Genomic DNA, 27459 nt, shown 5'->3' on the forward strand with positions numbered 1-27459 from the left:
TTTAGACCTTATTCTTAACCTACACGAGTATCTTTCTAGCATAGCTTTACGTAAATAACGTTTATCAGTTGTATGTTAACAATTAGTTTCTTTATAATACCGTTAAGAATAGCTATCAAGTTATTCTCTTATACCACGAAAATTAAGGTAACAATAGAAATGAGAATTACGTTGAGACAAACTTCGCGGAAGCGACATGTTATTCCAGTTTCATAAATATAATGTAATTAGGAATAAATTACCGAGGTAGTTGAAACGTTGTATTAAATTTCACAGAAAACGATAATTTACATAATTCGCAAACCTTAAACATTTAGATAAGTGGTTGTAGAGATTATACAATGCATAATTTAACAATAACCAGTCGTGACAACTGATGTTGAATAAAACGAAGCAGCAAAGTGGTCCCTTCGAGATTAGATAAAGTTATGTTTGCGCTGTTTCGTATTGCGCGCTATCTCATGTATGAGCGCACAGACAGATGTTGGTAATATATTTTCAAATCTTTCGTCCACGAGGAATCCTTGTGGAAAATAACGTATTGTTCATGCTTATATTAAAAATGGCACTTTTTACTTGCATCCGCACAAAATTTACGGAACAGTAACTTGATGATAGTAGCTTTGTACCAACTTAAATTATAAAATTTCTCTTTTTGTAAATTCCTATAATAATTTAACTGAAAATTCTAGCTAATTCCTTTTGTTCCAAATTATGCGATACAAATTGGTATGTGTTTTCTAAATGGTAAATGGTAAACATTGATGTAAAAGCGTCGGGTTTTCATTTGGAAGACTTTTATTTTTATTACAAGACCTGGTTGTGCAAATGTTTGTACTTTCTCCAACTAGGGTCAATTTAGTAAGGATTGTTTAGAGTTAAAATAAATTTTATTTAACTGGTATACTTAATGATGTTAAACCGAAATTTTCAGACAGTATATCTTAATAATTTTAATATTTAAGTAATAATGTGATATGAAATAATATTTGTACAATGTATGTCCTATAGCTACTGTATTTATATCGAAAATATCAGTAAGTAACCTGGAAATATTGCATTTATAGCGTTTCTTTACTTCCCATAAATTATAATTAAAATTTACCATTTTATTGACGTTACATTTAAAATAATTGGTCTCTATGTCCCGTATAAGCTAATAAGCTATTGATTATTGTAAAGTAATGAATTTCTCAAGGTTCAATCGTTAGGAAAATAATGGGAAGTTTTTCTCTATTAAAAATTTTAATTAAGAAATTTCAAATTTAGGTTTTTCTTAATTAAAACACCAGGTTTGCAAGTACTTTATCACCAATAAATTCAACTGTCAAGTAAGTTTATTTGTTAATTAAATCTATGAATTATTATGCATATGAAACAGATGTAGATTTAACTGGCAAATAAATTTTTCATGATATGGAAAAAAGTTAAAAATAATTAAATTTTATAGAAACAAGTTTTTAACTATTTCTTTGTAGGTCGGATTCGTTTGTCAAATAATATTTTTCAGTTATTATGTAAAAAATAACATAATGAACTGCTGATAATAGAGTTAAGTATACTATTTTCCTGGAATAAAATGTGTAAAATGTCTTTACTTCTGCATATGTCCTATGCCATAGGCCATATCTTTTATTCCTCTTTTATGTTATCAGTCGATTCAACCGTTCGTTCGTCCAGTCAGGTGTAATAGATTTTCAGTGCACTGCATTTTAGGTATATTATATTTTCTCAGACATACATATTCGACTTGTTCATCGCAGTCAAGTTTTACAATGGAAAATGTTGTTGCTCATAAAAAAACTAGAATATATCTGGTTATGTACATACGATTAATAAAGACACTTTATTTAATTGTTATATAAAACTTTATTATACTTAATTTATTTTTATTATTAAGTCCTTTCTTCCTATCAGTATTTAGTTAGAAAGTGTTTTCCTTTACTTTGAAATCAGGCATTTTATTTTTCTGGTATTTGTTAATTTGATATTAAAATAAAATAAATCAAAACTAATTTCCTAAAAAGGCTGATACCTTCTTGAAATGTATTCAATATAGTGTTTTTTTTTCAAAAATATAAGTATGTAAAGATTTTGATCACATTTTTGATGTACTTCAAAAATATTTTTTCCTCGTCATAATGCAATGGCTGTTGACGAATATGCTGAAAAGCGTGAGATCTTATATTGAGAAGGGATTCACTTAACAAAACTCTCACGTAAAGCAGGTCTTCTGCATACGATATTTCCTTGGGAAGTTCCGATTTTGCTTATTTTATTGCATCTAAAATAAGCATAACTTTATAGTAAAGGGTTGTTAAGGTAGTATACTAGGGCCGATTTTATTTTCTATGTATACTGCTGACTTAGCCTCCTGTTTGAAACATTGTAAAATGCATCAGTACGCTGATGATACTCAACTATATTTTCCTTTTCACTTATCTAATACACCTTTAACTTCGGAATCTATCAGTGAAGATTTAGAAGATCTATTATTAAATGAAAACAAAACCGAAATGATAATGTTTGGAAATAAGTCTGAAAATATTATAAAAGGCTCCAATTTCAAAATTATTTTGTGTAATAATTTGTGTAATTAACGTTTGTAAAACAGGTTAAGAGTTTAGGCTTGCGCATTGATGATAGACTGCGGTTTGATAATTATGTGACTTAACAAAAAAGTCATACTGTATCCTAAAAATGCTTTATCTAAGTAAAGACGTGTTAGATAAATCTATTAAAAGTAAATTATGCGACTCCCTCACTTTGAATGCTCAAGAAGAAAACAAAGTGCTTAATTAAATCATATTTAATATATCATCAGCTCTGACACAAACAAACCGCATTTTTGTACTCAGATCTACTCCTAGCAAAACTAATAATCTCACGTATTTAATAGATTATTGGATCCACGGGAAGTAATGCTCTCTTTGGCTGTTAATTTTTAGGATGTATTTTGGCAGTATGAATTATTAACACAGGTTTCAGTGCTGTTCAGTCACAAATTTCTCCGCTTTGTTTTATTTTAATGATGAATTATTCATTGCATGGTAACGATATAGGAACTGAAAATTGAAAAGGTCTTAACATTTCATACCCTGTAAAGAATGATAAATAGCTTCTGTTCTAAATATAACATACGAACGCTTTTATTTATAAAGTATATTGCATAAAATATGCAAAATGCCTCGGTGACATTCAAAGAAAATTAAAGTCAGACTGAAAAACGGAATAGTGGAATGATGTTGGTTTTTTTTTAAAGTTCCTCGTGTTTGAACATATATCATTAAATTATGTATTATTTGCGTGCAGTGAGGAACAAAGTGTTTTTACGACAATGTCCATACGCCGCATGTAATCGCTCTTTAGCAAAAACAGCGATGCTTTAGATTTCGACGAAATTAACTTGTTTGCCAGGCGAGGACATAATTTAAATTTCAATTCGTTTGTGCCCGGCTACAATCTAGATTCGAACGCACTTTAGCATATTAAGGTTTTAAGCACGCGCAGCAATCAAAGCGATGCGAAATTTAGAAACTAAACCGGGGGGATGGAAACTGGGAGCGGCTTGCAAAGAACAGTGAAGTATGTATGTCCCAGCTATCAGCTAATGCCACCCTAGAGACTTCAGTCCAATTTCCAAAACACTTGTGCCCCATTTTGAGAGGTTTACAACTCACTTAGATGGTACTTCTCACCAATAAGGTGTCTGGCAATGTATTTTCCGAAACCGGAGGAGGATATTGTACGAATTTAGATGGATTGTAAGGATTCTTATCAATTAATTTTCAAATCTTAATAGAAACATAGGTAAATATGTTCGATTGCATCAACTTCGAAACAAGAAAAGAAACTAAGAAGTATTTTCTAAAACACATTCCAAAGTTTGTTTTTGTGTATACACGGAGTGTCAAAAAAATAGTGTAACAACATAATAAAAAAAATCCCTACAGATTTACCCTCAAAAATGTGTAAATTAACAAGTTAATTTATTTTACCATAGCTTATAACAAAATAATCAATTTTTTAATCAAATTTTTCATAACTTTATTAAAACTTAAATAAAACTGGATTCTGTCATGGAGGAAGTGGTAGGAAGTAGGGGAATATGTTACTCCTATTATTCATCATCAAAATTTTGGTAAAAAAAAGGAACTTGTAATATAGGTAAACTATAGTTTGCTGCAGTTTCTAAACTGTTCTTGGAAGTTTGTAGTTAATATGGCGTTTTCCTCGACAACAACGCCTAAGAGTTGATCAGGAACACAGGTACAGGATACCATGTACCTGAGCACCGCACAGCTTCCATCAATTTTCCGGAATTCCCTGCAGTGCTGCATATATTCCAGTCTGATAATTCATGAATATGCAACTGCAGTTTGTGTCGATATGCAAGACAAGTTATGTGCAATTTTCAATACATTTAAGAACATTGGTTATACAGGATATTGCTAATTTTCGCGTGGAGGTTATGACTGTGAAATAATTTATATAAACGCGTTCGACGTGAGCGTTTAACGGGTCAATCCTTAACTTTAGAACGCCGATAATATAGTGCATTAATTGTCTTCTCCAAAGCGGAGTAAGCTGTTTTAATACATTCAGTCTTTTAATAATCTGTGAACGTATTAAGTGATAAATATTTCATGAGGAAGCTAGCGTATAATCAGTTGCCATTTTGAAGGTGCATGTAATCAGTTGAAAGAAATAAACACTATTGACAAAAAAAAAATTTAATGCTCATTGAATTTCTCTGTTCGAGTCAGAAGTGGTTTATCTGTCACCGAGTGTGGTAGTCGTTAGTCATTTTTATTACAATGGTGCATAATTACAGAAGTCGTGGTGTAGTATACGTTGAATGTGGACAAAACGCTGAGGCCGCAAAACGAATGTTTGTATTCCACTTCGTCTTGCAGCAAGTACTGTAAGATTTGTAATACTCATTCCAAGAGTTTATCAGTTCTTCTTAAAGTTCTATCTTTTGGTATGTCTAGGTATCTTATATAAAAGGGATGGTGTACCACCAGTATATCAACTTGCTTCATTACTAATAAACCATCCTGTACAAAATTTTGTTTTCAATTAACGATTATGAATTTCTGCAAACAAGTGTAAAGGAGTTTTCATCTTGAGAAAAAAGAAAATAAACGCGAAACGAATATAGAAAATATTAATTTTTAATACGTTTTAATAGAAGCACTCGGCAAGTGAATACCCAACATTTTCAAATTAAACTGGAAACTAGAAAAGCTCTCACAGACAAAAATAAAACAAAGCGCTGTTTTAATATGCACGATAGCGTTTGAGATGAAAAAAAAACTAATTTCTTGGAGGTTCTTACAAATAGTCTAATAAGCATGTGTGTATGTATCTGGCAATGTTCCAATTGCAGTTACAAACTTTCCTCGCACTAGGAAGAAGTAAGACATAGCTTCACTAATTACATTACTATATAACCAAGTTCCAACTAATTATACAATCATTTTTAAAAATTAGCTGATAATTATACTATTGTGAGAAATATTGTGTAACTAGAGTTATATTTCTTGTGCTATTTGAGTCATATTTTTCTGATTTTTAATAAAAATTATAACAATGTTATTTATCAGAATTACTAGTGTCTTTTTCTTTGGAAGTATAAAAAAGATTAGTATAGTATCGTTTCGACTTTGCATACATACATATCTGTATATTTTAATATACATATTAATATTAACCCAAAAATTGTTAGTTTGTTTTATTTAAATTCCAGCTTTGAACTTTATAAAATCTGAGTGGCAATTATTCTAAAATAATTATGATTCAAATTAAATTGTAAAAATTATTAAAACTTTAAAGCACACACAACATGTAAAAAAACAACAAATATCTGCAACATTTACTTGTATATTTAACATTTACATTTAAACTAAGTCTTATATAGATTAATATGCACTTAATATACTCAACCTCTATTATTTACTCTGTAATCTACATAAATTGAAGAAAACAATGTACAACGCTATTCTTATTAAAAACAAAGTTTTAATTTAACTACAGTTTGTGTCGATATGCAAGACAAGTTATGTGCAATTTTCAATACGTTTAAGAACATAATATACTCAACCTCTATTTAAAATTGCAAAGCAATGCTATAAATTTGAGATAATCAGTTTTGTTAGCAATTCTAGGATATATAAAAAATGTTTGAGTGCCAACATTCTTCTTCTAAAAAGGATTTTCATCTCATGTATATTTCAGAAGAGATCCTGGAAATTTTTTTTATCTGGAAACTGAAACATACTGAATGAAAAAATCTTAGCTGTGTTTACTTAATGAACTTACGATTTGATAACAGAGAAGTTGTGTATTCCTACTTCATCCTCATAATTTAAAATCGGTGAAAACATGGAAAGTTTCTAAAATCTTTACCATATTCGTAATATGAAAATAAATTGTTTTTCATACGTCTAGATGACATTAACGTACTTCGATTACGTAATGTAGTATGTAAAAGAACTAATATAATCAGCTTTATACCAATTTTTTCAAACAGTAGTTAGTGGACCATAAATATACTGTGTTGAACCCAAAGCAAGAACATGCAAATTATGTAAAAAAAACGATGGTTCCCTATTTAACACAAAAAAGTACTAAACTAAACGTAATTTAAAAAAACAGGATTTGAACATAGAGAAAAAGTAAGTCTACAGTGATTGAATTTGTATGGTAAAATTTCATCATCTTACCTAATTCTTTCACTTTAAATAGCTTCAGCAGTAAGTTGAATAGCGCAAACAAAGATCGGCTGTGTTAATGGAACATGATGAAAATCCCGAAGCTTCCCCATTATCAAATGATTTATGTAGTTACAAACATTAACGTGAAATACGGAGGTGTCTCGTTATGCATAACCCACATTCAGCTGAAGTCTTAAAGGTAGGCTACGCAATAAATCTAGCAACATTTTGGAAATGTCCGAATAAGTTTAATTCCAATCGGTGTGAGAAAACGACCGTACCATTAATAGAGCGGTCAATGGTTCCTGCTCTCATTTTTCTTAAATTCATATGTTGTCTAGTTTTTCACTAATATGGTACATTGTATAGTTAATTTATATGATTCGTAGATTTTTCCAAAATCTTACTTTTCTCAAAATTTATAATACATACAGTTCGTTGAAACTATATTTATAATTATGAAAAACTGTCAGTAGTTTGTACGAGAGCACAAAGTCAATAATAAAAGAGACGTTAAATTGTAACATTCTAAATTGTAAAATCTAGACAATTCAGATTAAATGGTGAATAATTTATAAGGCGCAAACTCCGTGTAACCGACCGTGTAAAATTATTCGCGATTCGCAGTACCTCCTCACGATTCCAGCCAGGATAATAAGGGCACACACAATATGCTCTAGAATCAAGTATCGAATGCTCCGCGATATAAGGGGAATTGTGGTGAGTATAATAAAGAACAGGCAGTCGGCTGAAGTGCTAGGATGTTTGAAATTTTTGAGAGGCCTTTACAGCCTCTAGTTAGAAGTGTCATAACTAGAGGAGAGAAATTCTGTGGCTGTCCGCATTATATTCCGAGTTAATAGGGTCTTAAAATGCGACTACGCTCTCTGCTAACAACCAATAATCAAGGTAAAATATAGTGTAACTGTATATTTTAATATAAATATTAGAAGAGATATATTGCGTTACTACAATATCCTTAATGTGTGTACACAAGCCGAATAGCTTCCTGGCTGCTGACAATTTAAGGGAAAATAAACAACTTGTCTGACACGTATTCATTTGAAATGATTTTCATAAAGGGGTTATTACGATGCTTTCATATTTATTTACATACATACAAAAAATTATGTTTGTTTAATTAAGCAGTGCAACATCATTATTCTGCACTGAAAAAAAGGAGGAAAATGAGGAGATAGTTTTGAATGGAATTATTTGCCACAATTATTATTCTATTCAAATGTATATACTTTCGTCAAACTATGTGAAATATTTGCTGTATTCTATAATTTTTCCTAGAATTTATATTATTTGTAAATATATATAATTTAATTCAAGAATCTTTTATAGTTTTGAAATTTATAAACTGCAAACATATTTGTTTCAAAACTACCAGTTCCTTAAAATATATGTATATATTTAAAATTTAGTATTAATCTAGGAATTATTTAAGACAAATGTAGCATATTATAATCAAACTTATGATTTCTTGAAAGAAAATTGTAGCAGGTCACAGAATGGCGAAGGTGGGAAGTAGCACGATAGATGGAGCCACTTGCGCTCTGTGTAGAAATGTAAAGTATTTAAATAAATAAATAATTTTCTTGAAAGAAGAAAATATTAACAGACGATTATTTGAGTGATCTTAAGACAAAAAGTTCATATAAACATTGATCCACAGATGCTTCGTTTTCAAGATAAAGGGTGTTAAACATTTGTAAAAAAAATTGCTACTTCGTAAATATCTTAAATATCCTTTACACAATTTTGTTGTAATTTTATTGTAATTTTTAAGTGTTACTTGTTCAACGTAAATAAAAAATTTGGTGCCTGTGCGCCACTGGCTATCCCGTAATTTTTTTGTGTGTGCACCAGTGATGCCAGAATTTATATTTTTAAGAATAAGCACTATTTTAGAAGATTTTTTTGCCCTTACAAAATTTTGATATCGTTTATGGATTTCGACTAAAGTTGACATTTTTATACATTAAATATAGGCAAATATTCCGATTTGTAAAAAATAATTTATAACTGCAGCCTCAAAGCACGGAATATTAATGAAAAAACGTCACATTAAAAAAAAATAACTATACATTTTTAGTCTTAGTATTATCAATCAATAAAATAAAAATCAACATTATTTTAAATATCTCAATATCAACTAATAATGTAAGAAAGTCAACATTAACATTTTAAATAAACCTAAATTTATATTTATTATCACATTAAGATAATATTACAGTAAATGCTCAAAGTGACTTCCTTGTTCTTAAACGAAAGTATTAGTTCTTCGAAAATTAAAATGAATTTTATCCAATAATTGTGCATTACCTCTCATAACATTAATTTCATGTTGTATTCTTTCCCATTATTCGTTTTCTGTATTTATTGAAAAGTTATAAACTGTGGTCCTCGACGCTTTTCAAAGGAAATAATTACATGGGTTTAGATCCGGGGATCGAGGTGGCCATTTTAAAGGGGCATTTTTCCTCTACCTATCAACCTGTTAGGATAGTAACCTGTAATAACTGGTCTTTTAATACTCTATTAACGAAACTTTTTGAAAGCCAATCTCCGCCGCTAAACGCCTTGTATTTACTTGAGGAATTTCTTCGACCCTTTCCAAAATTTGTTCTTCCAGCTGAATAGTTCCAGGATTTAATGTTACAGGTAAAAAAACGTCTTGTCTCACGAAGGCGTCTTTCCGCATTAGCAAATGTTTTGTTATTTGGAATTCTTCGATTAGGAAATATTTCAGCACATTTTCAAACAATAGCACAACAATTTCCTTCACAATAACCCAAATCTAATAACATATCAGTTTGTTCAGCAAAAGTATAAATTGCAATAAAAAACAAACTAAGATAAAATTAGTTCACACCTCGCTTGAGACTGAACCTTTTAATTATTGTTATGAAATTGTTTCTTTGTTCAGCTCGTACTAAACTGTTCTAATTATCTTAAACTGATTTTATATTATTTAATGTTTAAAAAATGCCAATTTTACTCGAAATCCATAAACGATATAAAAATTTAGTGAGCGGAAAAAAATCTTCTAAAATAGTGCTTATTTTTAAAAATATAAATTATGTCATCATTGGCGTACACACAAAAAAGTTACGGGATAACCAGTGGCGCACAGGCTATATACACTATAAAGAGAACATCCTGTATATGTATTTTCACCAAATTCTATATTTACATTGCCGTTATATAAAACAATATGTGTACCAAATTTGAAGTATCTGAGAAAAACAGTTTTCAAATTATTTGAAAAAAACTAGATTATCTGTTCTGTGTTTAGAAGGCTATATCTCAGTAGACGTGCATATTTGTATATAGGTAAGTTAAGCTAAATTGTCTTATTTCCATTCAAGGAACCTGTAGTCAAGCGTTGTCCATCCCTTTCAGGGACACCCTGTATATGGTAAAAGTTAAAAAAAACGGTATTTAGTTTTTAAGTCTTTTTGGACCTGCCGTATACAATATACCCTGAGAACTTTATTCCATTTAAATAAACAGACAGTTTCAGGAAAGGCAATGAATACTCCTGCTCCAGTTCGAAGACTATTCTTCGATATGGAATCTGGTTTTTTTTCAGATTTTAGAACTCAGTCCCGTGTTCCAGACCAAATTTCTGGCATGTTCACGAAAAATTCGAAACGTCTGCGACCTTAACGGTTTGAGATTCTACGGACAATTTTAGCCATTGGAAACGTGCGTGATAATTTCGAACAATTAATTTTGATTAAATTACTTAGCCCCATTTTTTGAACAGCTTTTCTCTTTTAAAAAATCTCGATAGAAGTACCACTAGTAAGTAGCACACTGTTCAAACTAAGCATTTGTTTTAACAATACGTTGTCTATTCGTATTTGATTATTTGAGAGAAATTTGTCTCTTCCAAAGCCGCCGCGACTCCGCGCAAGCTAGTTTCGAAGACGGCTCCGGCAAAGCTCTTGAAATTCCTCTCGCCGATGAATTTTTGCATGAATTATTTTTACAGGTAATTACGCGAGCCCACAAAGAGAGAGCTCCTTACCTTAAAAGCAGAATATAAAATTCAATAATAAATCCTTTGAAGTTACCTACATATGTATGCCCGGCGTTTTTACATAACAAGGTAGGAGTGAGCTGTATCCTCTGGCTGCATCCCTTAAATCTATAATTCTGTTTTTCTCTTGCGCCTTTGGGAGTTGAGAGGAAAGGTACGAGAGGAGCGCACCGAACATCAGGATGCGGAAGGCTGTAGATATTTCGATGCGGTTTAAGACGGCCTGCTAATAATTCACGGGGAGTCTCCCTGCGGGCTTGTACGTTTGGAAATAAGCTCCTTGGTGACCGGCCATAGGCACAAAGCAATGGTAGCACTTGAAGATCGCGTTCAGTGAATCGCACGATCGGAACTTGGATTCAGAAGAATTTTATTAATACTGGGGGAATACCTCGCTGTGTATACACCCGCAATATAGACCGGTCCGAAAGTTTCCTTATATAATTTACTACTCTAAAGGAAAACAAATTATTTTATGTCCCTTTGCAATATAGACTGGGTACGGTCCAGTTTTAAATATAGTAGTGCACTGGGAGGTTCTTTAATTTCACCCAATGGAACGTTGATTTTTTTTTAGTTTCGAAGTACAAAGTGTTTTGAGAGACAGTTGCTAAGTAGGTTTTATGCAAAAAACTTCATGGGGCCTAAAATGCTTACACGCAGAAAACAATTTCTTCTTCAAATGTAACATTTGATTTTAAGATATTGCACGCAGGAAAATATTTTCTTCTTTCAAGAAAGTTATTTATTTACTTAAATACTTTAAATTTCTACCCAGAAATATAATTTCTTACTTTAAAAATAGGCTGCATTTAAAATAAATTTGATACTTACGGTTAAACGAATTTTATTCTTAATTTTATGACTACATAGATTTTATAGAAACATGTTTTGTATTATACAGGGTGTAACGGATGCTGATGGCCAAACTTCAGGGGGTTATTATACAAGTAATTTTCAACAAAAAAGTATTATAAGATTTTTTGGAAAGTTGATAGTTGCTCTTTTATTTAACATTTTTTGATTTCAAAAAATTCTGCGCTTTTTTTCATAAAGATTCTTCTCCAAGTTTCGATACATGTAATCACGATAATCGGTAATACTCGGACTTGGTTCGGAATATTTACTGAACGCGTGGATTTCAGATTTGGCTCATAGATACAATATTTTGTATCGGGTCTCGGAATATTTATCATGTACTCATTCGACGAATATAGCATGGAAAAAGTAGTCGCGTAGTCGTCAACCTATGGAATCGTTACTTAAGATGAAATACCTTTTTGTTGACATTTAATTAAACAGCTATAAAATATATTTAATCAGTAATTAATCAATGTAATTATTTAATTCGTAGTTTGCTGCAGCATTGTAGATACCTATTGAAGAACGTAAATAATATATAAACATACAAAACTTAAATTATTTATATATTTAATAACATTTAAATAAATAATTATTTTCTAAATTTATTATTAAAAATAGAAATACCTAACGAAAAAATAAATATGCAAAATAACAAATAACGTAATTTATCAATTCAAAACTATTTACTGTTTTGTGCGAATGCCTACTACTACAAAGTTTTATGAATAAACAAAAAATCGTTGCAGTTAAGAAAAATGATTTTGTTTACATACTTGGATTTTAAAAATCTATTATTGCGTCTTTCTGTTATTATTTGACCTGCCTTAGAGAATATACGTTCACTTGGAACAGATGTAGCCACGATGGATAAAAGTTTATTTGCTAATATTGACAATGTAGGGTATTTCGAGCGTGTGGTTGACTTTTGCGGGAACTCGGGAAGTCGGAGTAGAAAAAAAGCCGCATATCGTGCCGGCCGGACTATACATGTAACCGTACTCAGTAACGAATACAAAGTAACGAGTACCCAAGATAAGTAACTGTATTTGACATCACTATTTCTCAGTAATAAAAAATATGTTTTTTCAAACTCACAAAACACCTAGTAGTCCTAGTACAACAGCTAGGATCGTTTGTAAGTTTAACCAACCAGACATAGGTCGCTTTGGGACTTATTGAAGGGCCTCATCAATATGTCTTTAGATCGATCCAGCTGCTTTATTGTCGTTACTCACAAGGAGATGTGTATACAGATACCGTAAGTGGCTCCATCTATCGTGCTACTTCCCACCTACGTCATTCTGTGACATGCTACAATTTTCTTTCAAGAAAACATCAGTTTGATTATAATATGCTACATTCGTCTTGAATATTTCCTGCATTAATACAAAATTTTAAATATACATAAATATTACATATGTATTAAGAAACTGGTAGTTTTGAATCAAATATGTTTTGCGGTTTATGATGAACTGTAAAAGATATTGTAGCAAAGTCCGAAATAATAAATTTCTAAACTATATTATATATTTACAAATAATATAAAAAAAGTATAGATTACAGCAAATATTTCACATAGTTTGACGAAAGTATAAAATAACATTTACGGCAAATAATTCCATTTAAAACTATCTGCTTATTTGATCCAAATACTTTTTTTTTCAGTGTAGTTTTCAATGGTGTTCAAAGTTGAACAACAGAGATGGTTTCTTTATAATATATTATAAACGTTTAAAGAATCTTGAATGAAATTTTGCACATGTACAAAATTTTGTATGCTTTACAATATAAAATTAGATTATTGAAGAAAAATCATCACAAATTTAATACAAACACTATGGTTTTGTGATGTATTGTTTCATAGGTAGCAAAAAACCCAATTACGTAGAAGAATAATAGGAAAAATCGCCATTAATCTAATAAAAGACAACTAATTTATAACTGTGTATTCTTAGACTACCTAAATATTTAAAGGATTCGGTATGGCATTGAAACGTCAAACTCATTGTTACTGTTATATTTCCTGTCAGGATTAGTTAATAAATTAGGCTTACAAGTATGCCGAGCATCACTGTTATTCATCGAATTTCCCATTGTCGGTGAGAAGTCTAGATTGGTTACTATTGATTGTGTGTATGCATACATACTAATAACATAGGAGTGGTAACCCAAGCATCTCTACTTTGAAATATGATTATCGTAGTTACATTTCCCTGACGCGTTCCATTGTTTATTGAGTCGGGTGGAATGCACCAAATGAGATTACTGCAAAAATGTTGGTTTTCCTTAACGTATGCTTACCATAAACTGACATAATAATGTACGGGGATATTCCGCAACATTCTACCCCAGTTATATCTGCAACGATTGTACTTAAAAAAAAAGGAAAATATGAACCAAAGATTTAGGAAATATTCTTTAAATTGACAGCAATACTCAATGTTGCTTTGGAAAATACAAAGGATATAGCTGATTAAGCATATGAAAACTGAACCAGCGTCTAATAAAGAGTTCTTACCTTGTATTTATTGCTTGATACTGAATTTCATTCTTAACAACAACACTCTGTATACATTTACGTATTTGAAATGCTTCCTTAAGCCCCATACAGACTTGGATATAATTGGTGGAAACATTGTCGGCCGACTGTATTTTTCTTGTGGCTCTTGAGTCGGCCGATTTTGCAGCAAATCAACAACATCGGGTGGCATTTTATCAAAGGACTCGTCAAGTTTACTTGTTTTAAGATTCACAAAGTTTTAAGATTTGCATCCGCCATCCCTCCTTAAGTATTTTACAGCAGTTTTACAAATTTAATAAGCTCAGGAGTAATTCAGCCAGTAGTTTAAAGAACTGACCCAATTTCCGGGTGCAGGAATCTAATAGAGCGGCCCATGCTTCAGGCGTAATTGCGGATATCATTAAGCCTTTTAATTGTTCTAATTTTCTTTCAGGTACAATGCTTCTGGTATGGATAGTGCTAATTGTCCAGATAGTTCGGTGTTACGGCCTGCAGTCGAACAATTGCGGCTTTAACTCAATGTGTACGTGCTCCCCGGACCAACATGACCTCAGTGCCAGAACTATTCACAGCGTCAGTTGCCTGTCGGTGCCGTTTTACAAGTTCCCAAGTAAGTAGAAATTGTATGTGTCACAGCTACCGTTACGGAAGCCGGGCTTTGTCAGATACACGCATTAGTTATTCGGTCGGAACTCGGCGGATGAGTTTAGCGCAATTTGAAAGGTCAGATCGGCCCACTTTGCATCCGTCGATTCAGAAATAGGCCCCGGGCGGAGTGCCGTTTAGTTATTTTGTGGATATAAGATGCGACATGGATTGGAAAAGTAAATAACAGGGCGAAATATGGAAAACTGTTTTCCATGCTTCAGATGCAGTAAACCACGTGGAATTGAATTTCGCGATCATGTTTCTTTAAGCGGGGCCTGTGGGTAATGACTTGTGTATCTTAGATGAAATATTTTAAATATATTTTAGCCAGAATAGGACTTTTATCCACACATATGAACCGTCTAAAGTGATACTTTATCTACTAGTGGAATAAAGCTACTTTATTGCACCAGTAGAATAATAAAAAATAATAAATAATAAATAAACCAAATTTAATTTATTTACTTATTAACATTTACATTTAAAGTAATAGAGATTTCGTTTTTGTTTTATCACATTTAACTTCCTTTCCGTTAATAACAATCCTAACATTGTTGTTATCATTTTCGGAACGCATAACATCTGCCGAAGTTTGTGAAGAATTTACAGAAGTTACGGATGTCTCTTCTTGTAAGGAATAGCTATATTTTCCTTGGACTTTCCTTGCAATATCAAGTTTGTTAGATATAGACTCCTCAACATAACTTTCTGCCACATAGGAGTTCTTCCATCCACCATGCTGTTTGATGGTTGTAAGATCAGCACCTTTATTGGCCAACAAAGTTGTTGAAGTACGCCTCATACAATGGCCAGTATATATTTCTGGATTTGCCATATTCAGGAATGAAGGTACCTTCGCCAATGTGTTGATTTCAACAGTCTGAGAAGTACATTTTTGATTGATGTATCTTAAAAGAATCTGTCTTTATTAGGCCAATTGGGCGCAGAGAAATATATTTTCTGCATATTTCAACAGCATTCACGCGCAAAATCCTTCTTCTATAATTGTAAATTAAACAAGTAGGTAACTGCCAACCAGGACGTCAGTAATTTTCAAATTTGTCAATTCGCAGCATCGACAGGCCCAGAAACCCCCATTATTAGAGCAACCTAAAATAATTCAAAGTTCACTATATACCTAACAACATGTAAAAGGTAAAGGGATATTAAATACCATAATCATTAAATATTCTTTATCGGAAGCGCCACTCCAAAATTCTTCAATATGTGCTTTTTCCAATACTAAAGTTTTTTTTTGCTTTGTTTCCTCTAGATTCACTCTTCAAATAAGAAGTAAGCTTGTTATATTTTCCAATATTTATATTTTTGAAGACTCTTATAGTAGCCTTCAACATCGAATACTTCGACCACATACATGAAATTGTATATTTTTTCTTGAAATTTAAAAAATACGACAGCATGACTTCTTCATTTATTGTCATTACTCTCCGTTTTCCCTCCATTCGTTAAATTCGACGAACATTTTTTCGTAATGTTGCCTGGATTTCGCTGGCAATAAATGGGAAATTGCTTCTTGAGCTTCTTCAAAAACAGCCACAGGAACACAATTAATTTCTTGCATTTTTACCAAATTCAGATAGAACTGTATCTATCTGTTTTAAATAATAACGAAACCTACCAAGTTACCAAGTTTCATTGAGTACCAGTAAGAAATATCAAGTCGGGCGAGTATTTTTTTATGAAACTCCAATAATTCTCTCCACAAATACGATTGTGACTTGAAACACTGTATTGCATTCGTTTTAATTGCCTTTTAACCACTTAAGAATATTAAAAGCTCGAACTACGTTCTCTACTACATTCTTGCATGGATAAAATGCTACTTATACAATAAATAGCTATTATCTACTATAGTGCAGTACAAGTTACACACACACACACACTATTTTAGGTGTGGTAAGTTGTACAGTACAGCCTTGCGGGAATTGCAAAAACAAACAATAAAATAAAACAAAAAAAAGGATATAAATAAACAACATAAATAAACAAGTTAATAAAACACGATTTTTATATCATTAATAATTGAACAATAAGTCGATTTTACATTAATTCTGTTATTAACGCATTCATAATCTTGGAACACCTCTTGCTATAAGGTGCCATCATTCATACGTTACTCCCGATATGGTAAAATGATATTCTTGCTTTCGATCACAGTAGCTCATACTATTTTTACGACAGCTATTGGAGGACGCCGCACCGTAACTCTTATAGTCTAGTCAAATTAAAATTTGAAGGAAAAAAAATTATTAGTAGAAATTTTATTGCATTTTATGACGGGGAAAGGTATGTAGAATAATAATATCAAAAAACTAAGTTGAAATACATGACGCAAAATGGCAATATTACGTGTTTTTCACTTTTTTAACTACCCGTGATAATCTAGATGACCTATCAGAAAATTAGTTATTTCATGTTGTAGGCAATTAAATTACCCACAATTTAAGGTACCTAAAGTCATATTTCACCAACTTACAAAGTAGAACGTGCGTTAAATAAATTGTCCCAAGGTCAGGCAAAGCCGCTCGGAAATTCGCTCTTTTTTCATGAAATATAGCTTATTCTTAGGGTAATTTGGAACAAAAAAAATCCCCTACGACTCTTTTCCCCAAGATAGCTTTTTTATAACGATAATTATTGTTAATTAACTATTGGAAGTATTTGAGAATTTTTTTAACCGTAGACTACTTCACCATAAAGAAGGGTCTCACAATCGAGGCGGACATGCCTGGGTTCAATCACAGATTTTTTCCTGGGTTTAATTATAGATTTTCCTATTAACCATCGATTCACCTCGTCTATTATATTTGCCAGATACGCATTCCATTTAAGCCTCACATCTAACATCAACCCCAAATAGTTTCATGATAGTTTGATGGGTTTTTCACCTATTATGAAGTTTCCCCATCCCAGCCAGGTTGTGTCTTCTCCGCCGGATTGACCTACACACTTAATTTACTAAATTCAAAGTTCTTTGCATGAGCTCTGACACAACGTGGTTCCCGACTACTAAACCAACTAAGTTGTCTATATCCCCTGGGAATAAAATCTTTCTAATATAAAAGTCACAAACCTCTGTTATTAAATTGTAATATAGCGGCAGATTTCTGCATTTATAAATTTCGGGTACACTTTTATTCTCAATTTTCCTGTTACCTTTGTATTAAAACAAACCGAACTTAATTAAAGTCTTTCAGTGGAGGTTTTCTGCAACTTATTCATTACTAGGCACTGCCAAGAAACCGAATACATTGTTACACCACCCCAAAATGCGGCGATAAAGTCATTTCCTTCGGAGCTCGCCTATGTCTCGTATGTTGATGTTCGCTTTTGTTTTTCTTTGCGAAATTGTAAGTACAAACACGTCTTCAACAAAGAAGCTGACAACTGTTTTGTTTTAGCTATACACGTTTTAATACCGATGGTTAAACATGTTACAAATGGAGTTTGTCTTAAATTTAGTTGTATCGCTCCAAAAGATATGCTACATGTAATTAAGTTATCCCTGAAATAACCTCCCAGACATCTAGACATCTAAAACTGTCTAAAATCTTTTGGATATGGTTACATGTGATTGTCAGGCAAAGGCAGTTGGCAAAGGTTTCAGGAAACATGCAGAAATTTTTAATTATTCTAAACATTCACAATTTGCAGTCGTGTGATTATCAATAATTGCTGTGGTTCGAAATTATGTGTCAATTCGGTGGTGACTTTTAGAAACAGCTACGAAATATATTAATTTCATTGAGAGGCCCAAATTTAATGTTTGGCAAAATTTTTCGTATACAGTATAGTTATCTTATACACACTGCATAGAACTCATTAGCTAAAGCTTAGTAGAAGTATCAAATATCCTATGAGAATTTAAATAAGTTCCTTGGAGTAACTTTAAGGGCACATTCATTAATTCAGTCAATTTAAATTTAACTTTGACGACGGAAAGTGCTAATGGCGCATGTTTTAGTAATTAAAAACGGTCGAAAATTACGTGTGACAGCAGCTGGTAGCTACTACGAAAAATTGATAATTTCCACTCTCGAATTTCGCTCATCAGCGTTAAAAGTGAATCTGGAGTAAGACATAACGATGATAATTATAATTCCCGATTATATGCATTAATGACGCCTTGTATAGCTAAATAATTCAAAGCTTGTCAGCAACACGAAGAATATTTTCAGAGGAATACCCGCTAATTTTATTCGAAATGTAATTTACCTTATGTTAATTAAACAAACAATATGGAGAAAAATAATGTACAGTATTGGAATGAAACTTATTCGTCAGTTATTTTTCTTTAATTCCGAACACATTGATTAATTTTGGAATTTTTTAACTACTAAATATTTAATATGTTTTTAAAGTACACAAACGGACCAGAAGTTCTTAAATCACATACAGGGTGTAAATCTCTCTAAATTCTCATCGTTTTCGCCATCCAATAACATTTTTGTATATACACTTTTGATTATTTAAATTAAATATTATGATCCGTAATTTGTTTTTAAAGTTTTTTTTATTTCTTGTGAAGTTAAAGCTGTGTAATAACCCTTATGGATTTCGAGTAAAACATACTCAACTCAAATATACTTTCAACATACTAGACTATGTTATTATTACAGAAAACTCCATTACCGTAAAAATAGCATTTCACACCACGTCCCTTACCAAATAAAAGTTGGACAGTGGTATGAGGTTTTACTTGAGCTTCCTATTGACAGATGGCACAATTAAGGCATATATTGCCACATTGTTTTATTTTATGTAAATATTTGAAAAAGTGGCAAAAACCCCATTAATTCTTAGAACGCATATAAAATAATAAATATCTTTAATGACAATAAATATTTTCAACAAAAACAACAACAACATAAGTGTAATGTTCATATCTCTGAAAATCGCACTTGAAAGCATTTCCAATAAAAAGCCTGTATTATCCTTAAGAGTATATTATTTTTGTACGTAAACACCTAAATCTTCCAAAAAACGCAAAGTCGTAAAGTGGGCACGCAAACAGTAAAGAAATAAAAATAATAAAGTATCCAACATAATGTTAAGCAAAAGTATGCGGCAAGTCCGTAGATATCATATAACCTTTATTTTCCCCAAGTGTAAAATATCCTAACTGTAGATATAAAAAATAAATCACAAAAAGCAATTTTAAAACATTATACCCTCTATTTTCCTGAAAATTATAATAAGGTTTAAAATTACATCCTCAACGCAGTTTATTGTACATTATGGTGTTAACAAATGCGATACAGTTAGTAGAGAACAGATAATTGAATTTTCCATCCGCTCTTTCTCTATTTTTGAACTTAAGGTAAATATTTGCAAATGCAGAAGTTCCCAGGCCATTACATAATTTATACAATGTACTTATACTGAGAGAAACGTTAGTGTATATTAAATCATTTCCATGTGTCCCAATCTAATGAGACTGGAATAGATTACTACATCAAAATTACATTACTACATCCTTCTGGTTTTCGACAATTATTATAAGCTGGCCTTGTGTTAACTTGGGATTATTTGTACTAATATGTATAACAGTACACTTATTTAAATTCAGAGGGATGAGCCAATCAGTGCTCGATGAAAATAATATCATCTTGTAGAGTCTGATGATCTTGCAGTGCATTCCCAAATATCTTTGTATTTGAACTTTATTGAGAGGTCGGCTGTATATATCAAAAATAGGACTGGTCCCAGAACAGAACCTTGAGCTACCCCAGAAAGAACTACTTGAGATTCCGAATGTGATTTGTCAACTAGTACTGAAAATGTTCGGTTTGTGAGGAAACTATCTATCCAGGCAAGTAATGGGCCCCATATTCCATTATGTTCTTGAAGATGGACCGTTCTTGAAGAAGTTTGCATTATGAATGATAGAGGCTTCGCAAGGGCTATTGCAGAGGTCTTTAAAATGTTTGCAGCTATCTCATCTAGACCGGGAGAGGAATCAGTATACGAAACCGGTTTAGACGTTTTAATACCACTTCTTCAGAAATGAAAATATTTTCTAAAGAATTTTCAACAGGTGGATTTGGTAAATGGGGAAAGGTCCAAAGGGTTCAACACAAAATACTGATTGGAACATGTTCGAGAGCACTTCAGCAGCTTCTAGATCAATGGCAGAAAAAGATCCATCGGATTTTTTGACCATAGGAGTTTTGACAGTTTTGACTTCTAGTATACTTGTATAATGCTTTTGGACCAGAAGGTTATTCTCAAAATTTTGCCTAGCAACACGAATGTCATAGGTTAATTTATTTGGGAATTCGCGATAGGAAACATTAACATTTCATCGTAAAAGCAAAATTAATAGAGCTAGTCAAAGTATTCGTTTTTTTTTTATTAAAGACTCTAACATTAGTGCATTATAATATTGAATAAATTTAATATTGTTTACATTTTAAATCATCTGTTAAATGGTTCTTTTTTGTTAACAAACACGTCTCGGCTATTATCAAAAGTGTACATAGGTAAAGTTTTGAAACGCAACTATCAATTACAAGTCAATCAAAGGCCGTCGTAAACTGAATTTAATCCAGGCTCCAACTTGAGCTATTTGCCGATTTATTTAGACCGTAATTCCGGAATCCTTTATTGTTAAAGTGCCAATTTATGGGATATAACTGAACGCCGTTAAAATTTAAATGCCACCCAGTTTAAGTGCACAATAAACTATAGAACGTATCTTCGATATCGCGTTATTTTTACACTACCGTTACCAATTATTCCACTAGAGTGCATGGGGATCGTACAAGGAAATAATTTATGGGCCAGTGTAAGCCTACGTACCGAAATTTTACAATGATTTTCAATTTTATATTTTCCAATTTAAGCGATCCTCGGGCGCAGATATACACCATATACGAAATTTATTGCTATATTTCCGCTTAGGCAAACGTGTTCGTTTTGCCGATCGTAATGTACGACCCATCTTCATATAATACGACGTATTAATTCTGCTTGACCCCTCGGTAACTGCCCTTAAAATCGTATGATTTTCGTGATATATTACACCTGTCACGATATAACGAGAAACTAAAGGAAATCCATTTTTCACGCTGCTAATTGTTTCACACAAAATAAATGAAAGTTTATCACTTTCTCAATAGATGCGAACATAAATCAGTCAATGAGTGAGTAATATTTGTCAGGAAATGCTATTTTACATTACTGGTTATTTGATTGCGGTGTCGCAGGAATTAAATTGCAATTTCTTCAGTTCGCGTGTATTAAATATTGATTTCCGTTTATACTATTGCTGTTTTTTTGTCTTGGTGCGAATTGGCAGCAGCGGCAACTATCTAAGGACTTCAGTTATTGAGAGGACCTTTTGTATTTTGTATTGCACTGTGTCTTAGAAAGAGAGAACTAAATCAAGGTGATAGTCTATACCCTTTTCAAATGAAATTTTGACTAAAAAATTGAACATCATCGACCATTCCTGATTCCAAAACAGTACTTGGGTTTTCAATCTTGCATGAACTTTCAGAAACGTCATAACCAATACTAATTTCGAGACATCAAATGCATTAAACAATAACAACATTGCTTTAGTTCCTGTAAATAAATTATTGTTTCTGTATTACTGATTACTATTGATGCGTATTTTTAATTAATTATAAATTATTATCATCAATAGTACAATTGCGTACTATATAATAAGACTAGTCTACCTAGTGAAGGACATCGAACTACACTATAAGAAGCTTAGAGGTAATAAATTCGTATTTCACCAATGAAGAATTTCATCTAGATCTGACCGAAGCAAATTACAAGTATAAGTTAAAATCATCAGCATAAGATGGACATTATAGTTTAGACCCAATAAACTATCGTTTACAAAATTTTCAAACATGATAGGGCCGACGACTAATCCTTGTGGCACTTCAGATTAGCGTTGAATCTGTCGATCGGAAATCATGTTATTCCACTGTCAGTTTTATCAGTAATAAATAAGTAAAAAATTGAAAAGATTAGATATATGTACATTGGAAAGTCCGATCGATCAAAAGCTTTAGAAAAATTTTGTAAATCTTATCATCTTGGTAACTATTCTTCTTGGTCACCTGGAAGAAGTTGCCGCTTTACCTGAGGCAAAAGAGATGTTATATAGGAATTTCGAACACTTTTGAAGGATTATGGGTTATAGTAATGGGACGATATTTTTCAGACTTACTATTGTTGTCTTTCTTAAAAATTGGGCAAGTTCGGCTCATTTTCCGCATATGAAGAAACGTACTTATCTTTGGAAATAATTTAAATAAATAGCATAATGGTTTAGAAATGTTGAAGCACAATCTTTAAAAAGATAGGCTCATTAAGTCCGCCTATATTTTTTGGCACATAAAACTTCAAATTAGGAAAAGTTGGAATACTACAAGAATAATACTCATAGGGGAACTATCAGAAATTGAAGTAAAAGACAATATACTTCGATTGGAACTAGAACAAACAATGTCATTGGAAATTATTCTTCATATATTATTATAATTAAAATAATTCATGCAGTTCCCAATATATTGCTTAAGAATAGTTGTTATTTTTGGTCAATATTTATAATGTAATTGCAGTAGTTACGATTTATATTTTATTTGTTCTTAATACAAGAAGATATAATGAATTTGTTATATACAGGGTGTTTCAGAAAGGCCTCCCATAAATACAGGAAGTATAGTACGACAAAAACTAAACATTTTTGGTTTTATGAACTATATATATCTCCTCTAGTTTTCGAGATACAAAGCGACAAAATAAAATTATTTAAATAGAATTTTTACGAAAGTTTCCAAACGCTGCGAAATATTTCTATGAAAATTGGCATTCCGGAGTTTTTAAGGATGCCAAATACACTAGTCTAATTATTTTTTATATATTTCATAGAGGGCGCTAGTTGTGCTACATTTCTATTTTAAGTTCTAATTTTTTTGAGGTTAAGTTTTTTACCGTTCGGGCTCCAATTTCTAATGTATAGTTTTATTTTCTAAAAATAATGTACTCTTGTTAGAACTTTCTAATATGGACGGTTTTCGAAAAAAAAAGACTTTTAAGTCTTACAATATTACGGTGTATAAAATAAGTGACTTTTCTCAAGGTAGGCTTGTGTCAAAACTTATTGATGAATGTCTCATAAACAACGCATACATTTTTAGTAATATTTCAAACTCTAATTAACTTTATATCAAAATTTTTGGGACTGTAATTAGTCATTACTAACTACAGTCACTAACAATCACTAAAATTTTTATATAAGGTTAATTAGAGTTTAAAATATTACTAAGAATGTATGCGTTGTTTATGAGACATCCATCAATAAGATTTGACATAAGCCTGCTTTGAGAAAAGTCACTTATTTATTATACCGTAGTATTGTAAGAGTTCAATTAAAAGTGTTTTTTTACATAATAAATTGGAGCCCGAATAGTAAAAAACCTAACTTTAAAAAAATTATAACTTAAAATGTAATAGGAATGTAGCATAATTAGCACCCTCTATGAAATATCCAAAAAATAATTGAACCAGCGTATTTGGCATCCTTAAAAACCCCGGAATAACAAATGTATTTTGTTTGTCGCTCTGTATCTCGAAAACAAGAGGAGATAGACAAATAGTTCATAAGACAAAAAATTCTTATTTTTTATCGTACTATCACCCCCTGTATTTACGGGAGGTCTTTCTGAAACACCCTGTATAAAAAAACTACTTATTAACTCAATAATTTCTAGTTCAGAGGTCATATTTTAGCAGTCTCACCTGCATTCAATTATCTTTTCTGTTTTTCGAATGGCCAGCCGTCGGCCATAAATATGATTTAGTCCAGGTTTACTAACGAGTGTAAACAGCGTAATCGCAGTTATTACGCGAAATTTAGTGCTTTTAAGTGGGTATTTTCCAGGAGTTATTTAATAGAGCGGAAACCGAGAAGAGTCCATATAAAGCCATTTATCTGGATTGTAAGTGAGGACACGGAGGTATTTTCCTGATCATGAAGCAGCATTATTTCAGTCCACTTCCTGTTGTAGATTAGTGGTAAGGGAACGAGTTGGCCGGGCAACGTGTAAGGCAGTATGCATATGTTCCATGTTTCTACAGTCCATAGTGGTGTGTTTGCGGTCGCTCGCAGCACCGACGGATCCCAATCTAGTGACCTTATACGTCTCGGCTACACGCCGCCAGGATTCAACGCGTTACATTTACGATTGTGTTTTGCACACTTTATTGCTTCATTTGCCCAATTGTTTTAGCAGCGTTTCGAATGTTTTGTGTCGCATTTGCAAGTTAATTACGATCTAGTAGGGGCCTTTTTTTATTTATATACGGCCGTTAATATTGCCGCGCGTAGAAAATTACGGAAAGAGGCAAACAAAAAAATGAAGCGCCTGTTAATGAACCTCCTAAAATTGCTACATTGTCGCTTTACATTTGTTTTGGACGGGTAGGTCGAGCTGGATAATAAATTATATCCGGGGAAAAAAAAGTTAATGTTTCGGAATTAGCCCAATATCAAATAATTAAACGCACATTTTCGGTATGCGGTGATTCAATATAACCGCGTTTATATCTTCCTTTAATTTGTTAAATTATAAATTATTATTTGATTAGGTGATCAGTACATCATTTATTTTTCATATTTTAAGTACATTACTATTTATACCTAATAAGTTTCTAAATAATTTATTATACAGAGTATCAAAAGAGAAGTTATTTTCTGAAAATTAATTTTCAACTGATGCTTCATTTAATTGCCATCCTCATTTTCTCTATATTAAGTGGTTAAATATTTTTTTAAGCTAGTTTCAACTGCGAATCACTAATTAATCCAGTTAATTGTTACCGGTTGTACTAATTGTGCCCCGACTGTTATCGCAGCAAGATTAAATAACGTGAAATTTGAGACTAGTCGGGAATTTGTAATGCATCAACTGACGATTGGCACTAATGCCGCTAATTTCCCATTTTCTGTTTCTATATTGTTATAATTTTGAGTGAGTATATTTTCCTTTATTAACTTGCTTGGTTTAAGCTCTTCTTCGTTTTCTACCCAGCAGACTTCTTTTCTTCTTAGTTGGGCGCCTGCTCATATCAGCATATGTTTTCAATTTAGTTCATAACTGGTCTGATAATATGGAAAGAAGGTCTCTATTCAGTTTTAAAACTGTATGAATTTTGTGACAATGAGAAATTTTACCTCATGGTGAGATTCTGGGTAAGGCTGTTTATTAATCAATTGAAATAATAAAAAACGTATTAAAAGTTAATTTGACCTGAATTAATAATTTCATCAAAGTGGAATTTCATTTACTTTTTTATTATCATCTACTGTATTTTGAAAAATAAATAATATCTTGTGTGACAAGCTAACGATTGATTTATTTAAATTTTTCAATTCAAAATTTTGATGTTTTTCTTATCTCATATACTGAATTCAATTTTATATTACTAGTACTATCTAAACTTCAAAGTGTCTTTATCACTCCTACTGGTTGACATCTGTCAAAACACTCACTATTTTTGGTTTTACATTCTCCCCAAAACAAACTTGGTCAAACTTATATTATATTTAAAATTAATTTTGGTATTTAAACCTGCCTTTGCCTTTATTATTTAAATTCCCAGCCATTATTTATTTTATCGCAGTTAGCATTCTTTTTATTTATTAGTAATGCATAGGAATGTTAAATGGGTAGGTATTTATTACCTTATGGACATATCAACTCTAATATAATAATAGACGTTGCTATTATGTATTATTTTTGTTAAAAATATGTTTTTCTAGCCTATAACATTCGAGAAAATGGCGAATGCGCCGCGACCAAAGCAATGTTTCCATGTATATAGTCCACAAAGCCTACAAAGAAGCAGTTTCAAAGTGCCTTCATCATTCCTATTGGTTGACATCTGTCAGAACAAATACTATTTTTGGTTTCCCTTTCTCCCCAAAACAAACTTCGTCAAACTTATATTTTATTTAAAATTAATTTTGATTTTTTAACCTGCATTTGCTTTATTATTTAAGTTCCTAGCCATTATTCATTTTATCATAATATAACCTAAAATGTAAGCCTCTAGAAAACTTATAGTTTACAACATGTGACAAAAATGACGACTGCTAAAAAAATCGAATTATAATTAATTTTATTTGCATTTTCTGAATTTAAAAACAATTTTTCTCCCCTTTTAATAAATTCAGCTACTAAAATAATTTAAATGTGACTAAAATATTGAATATTTGCTGGAGGTTGAAATTACGTAATATATAAAATATAACACTCAAAATTTTAAGCAAAAGAGACGACTGAAACAAGTCACTCATCATTAATGTGACAAACCATTATTTAATTTTTAATGGCTAGTGCCGGAAATTATACAGGGTGTAACGGATGCTGATGGCCAAACTTCAGGGGGTTATTATACAAGTAATTTTCAACAAAAAAGTATTATAAGATTTTTTTGGAAAGTTAATAGTTGCTCTTTTATTTAACATTTTTTGATTTCAAAATATTTTGTGACTTTTTTCATAAAAACATAAATATCTCTATTATTCTTACAGCCACATCATATTTAGACGTACCATCGGAAAGAGCGTTAAATTTACTACAAGGTGAGCATATATGAGTTTAAAA

General features: G+C 31.7%; 1 protein-coding gene across 1 annotated transcript in view; it reads left to right on the plus strand.

Annotated features, from left to right (window-relative positions):
- Positions 1–14596: 14596 nt before the first annotated feature.
- Positions 14597–27459, plus strand: part of LOC108906056 (chaoptin-like) — a 104584-nt gene continuing 91721 nt past the window's right edge. The window contains exon 1 of the mRNA XM_018709197.1: positions 14597–14768. Coding sequence (XP_018564713.1) covers positions 14597–14768 — 172 coding nt within the window. The remainder of the gene's footprint in view (positions 14769–27459) is intronic.

Source organism: Anoplophora glabripennis, unplaced genomic scaffold, assembly GCF_000390285.2.
Source record: "Anoplophora glabripennis isolate ALB-LARVAE unplaced genomic scaffold, Agla_2.0 scaffold55, whole genome shotgun sequence".
NCBI classification, from domain to species: Eukaryota; Metazoa; Arthropoda; class Insecta; order Coleoptera; family Cerambycidae; genus Anoplophora; species Anoplophora glabripennis.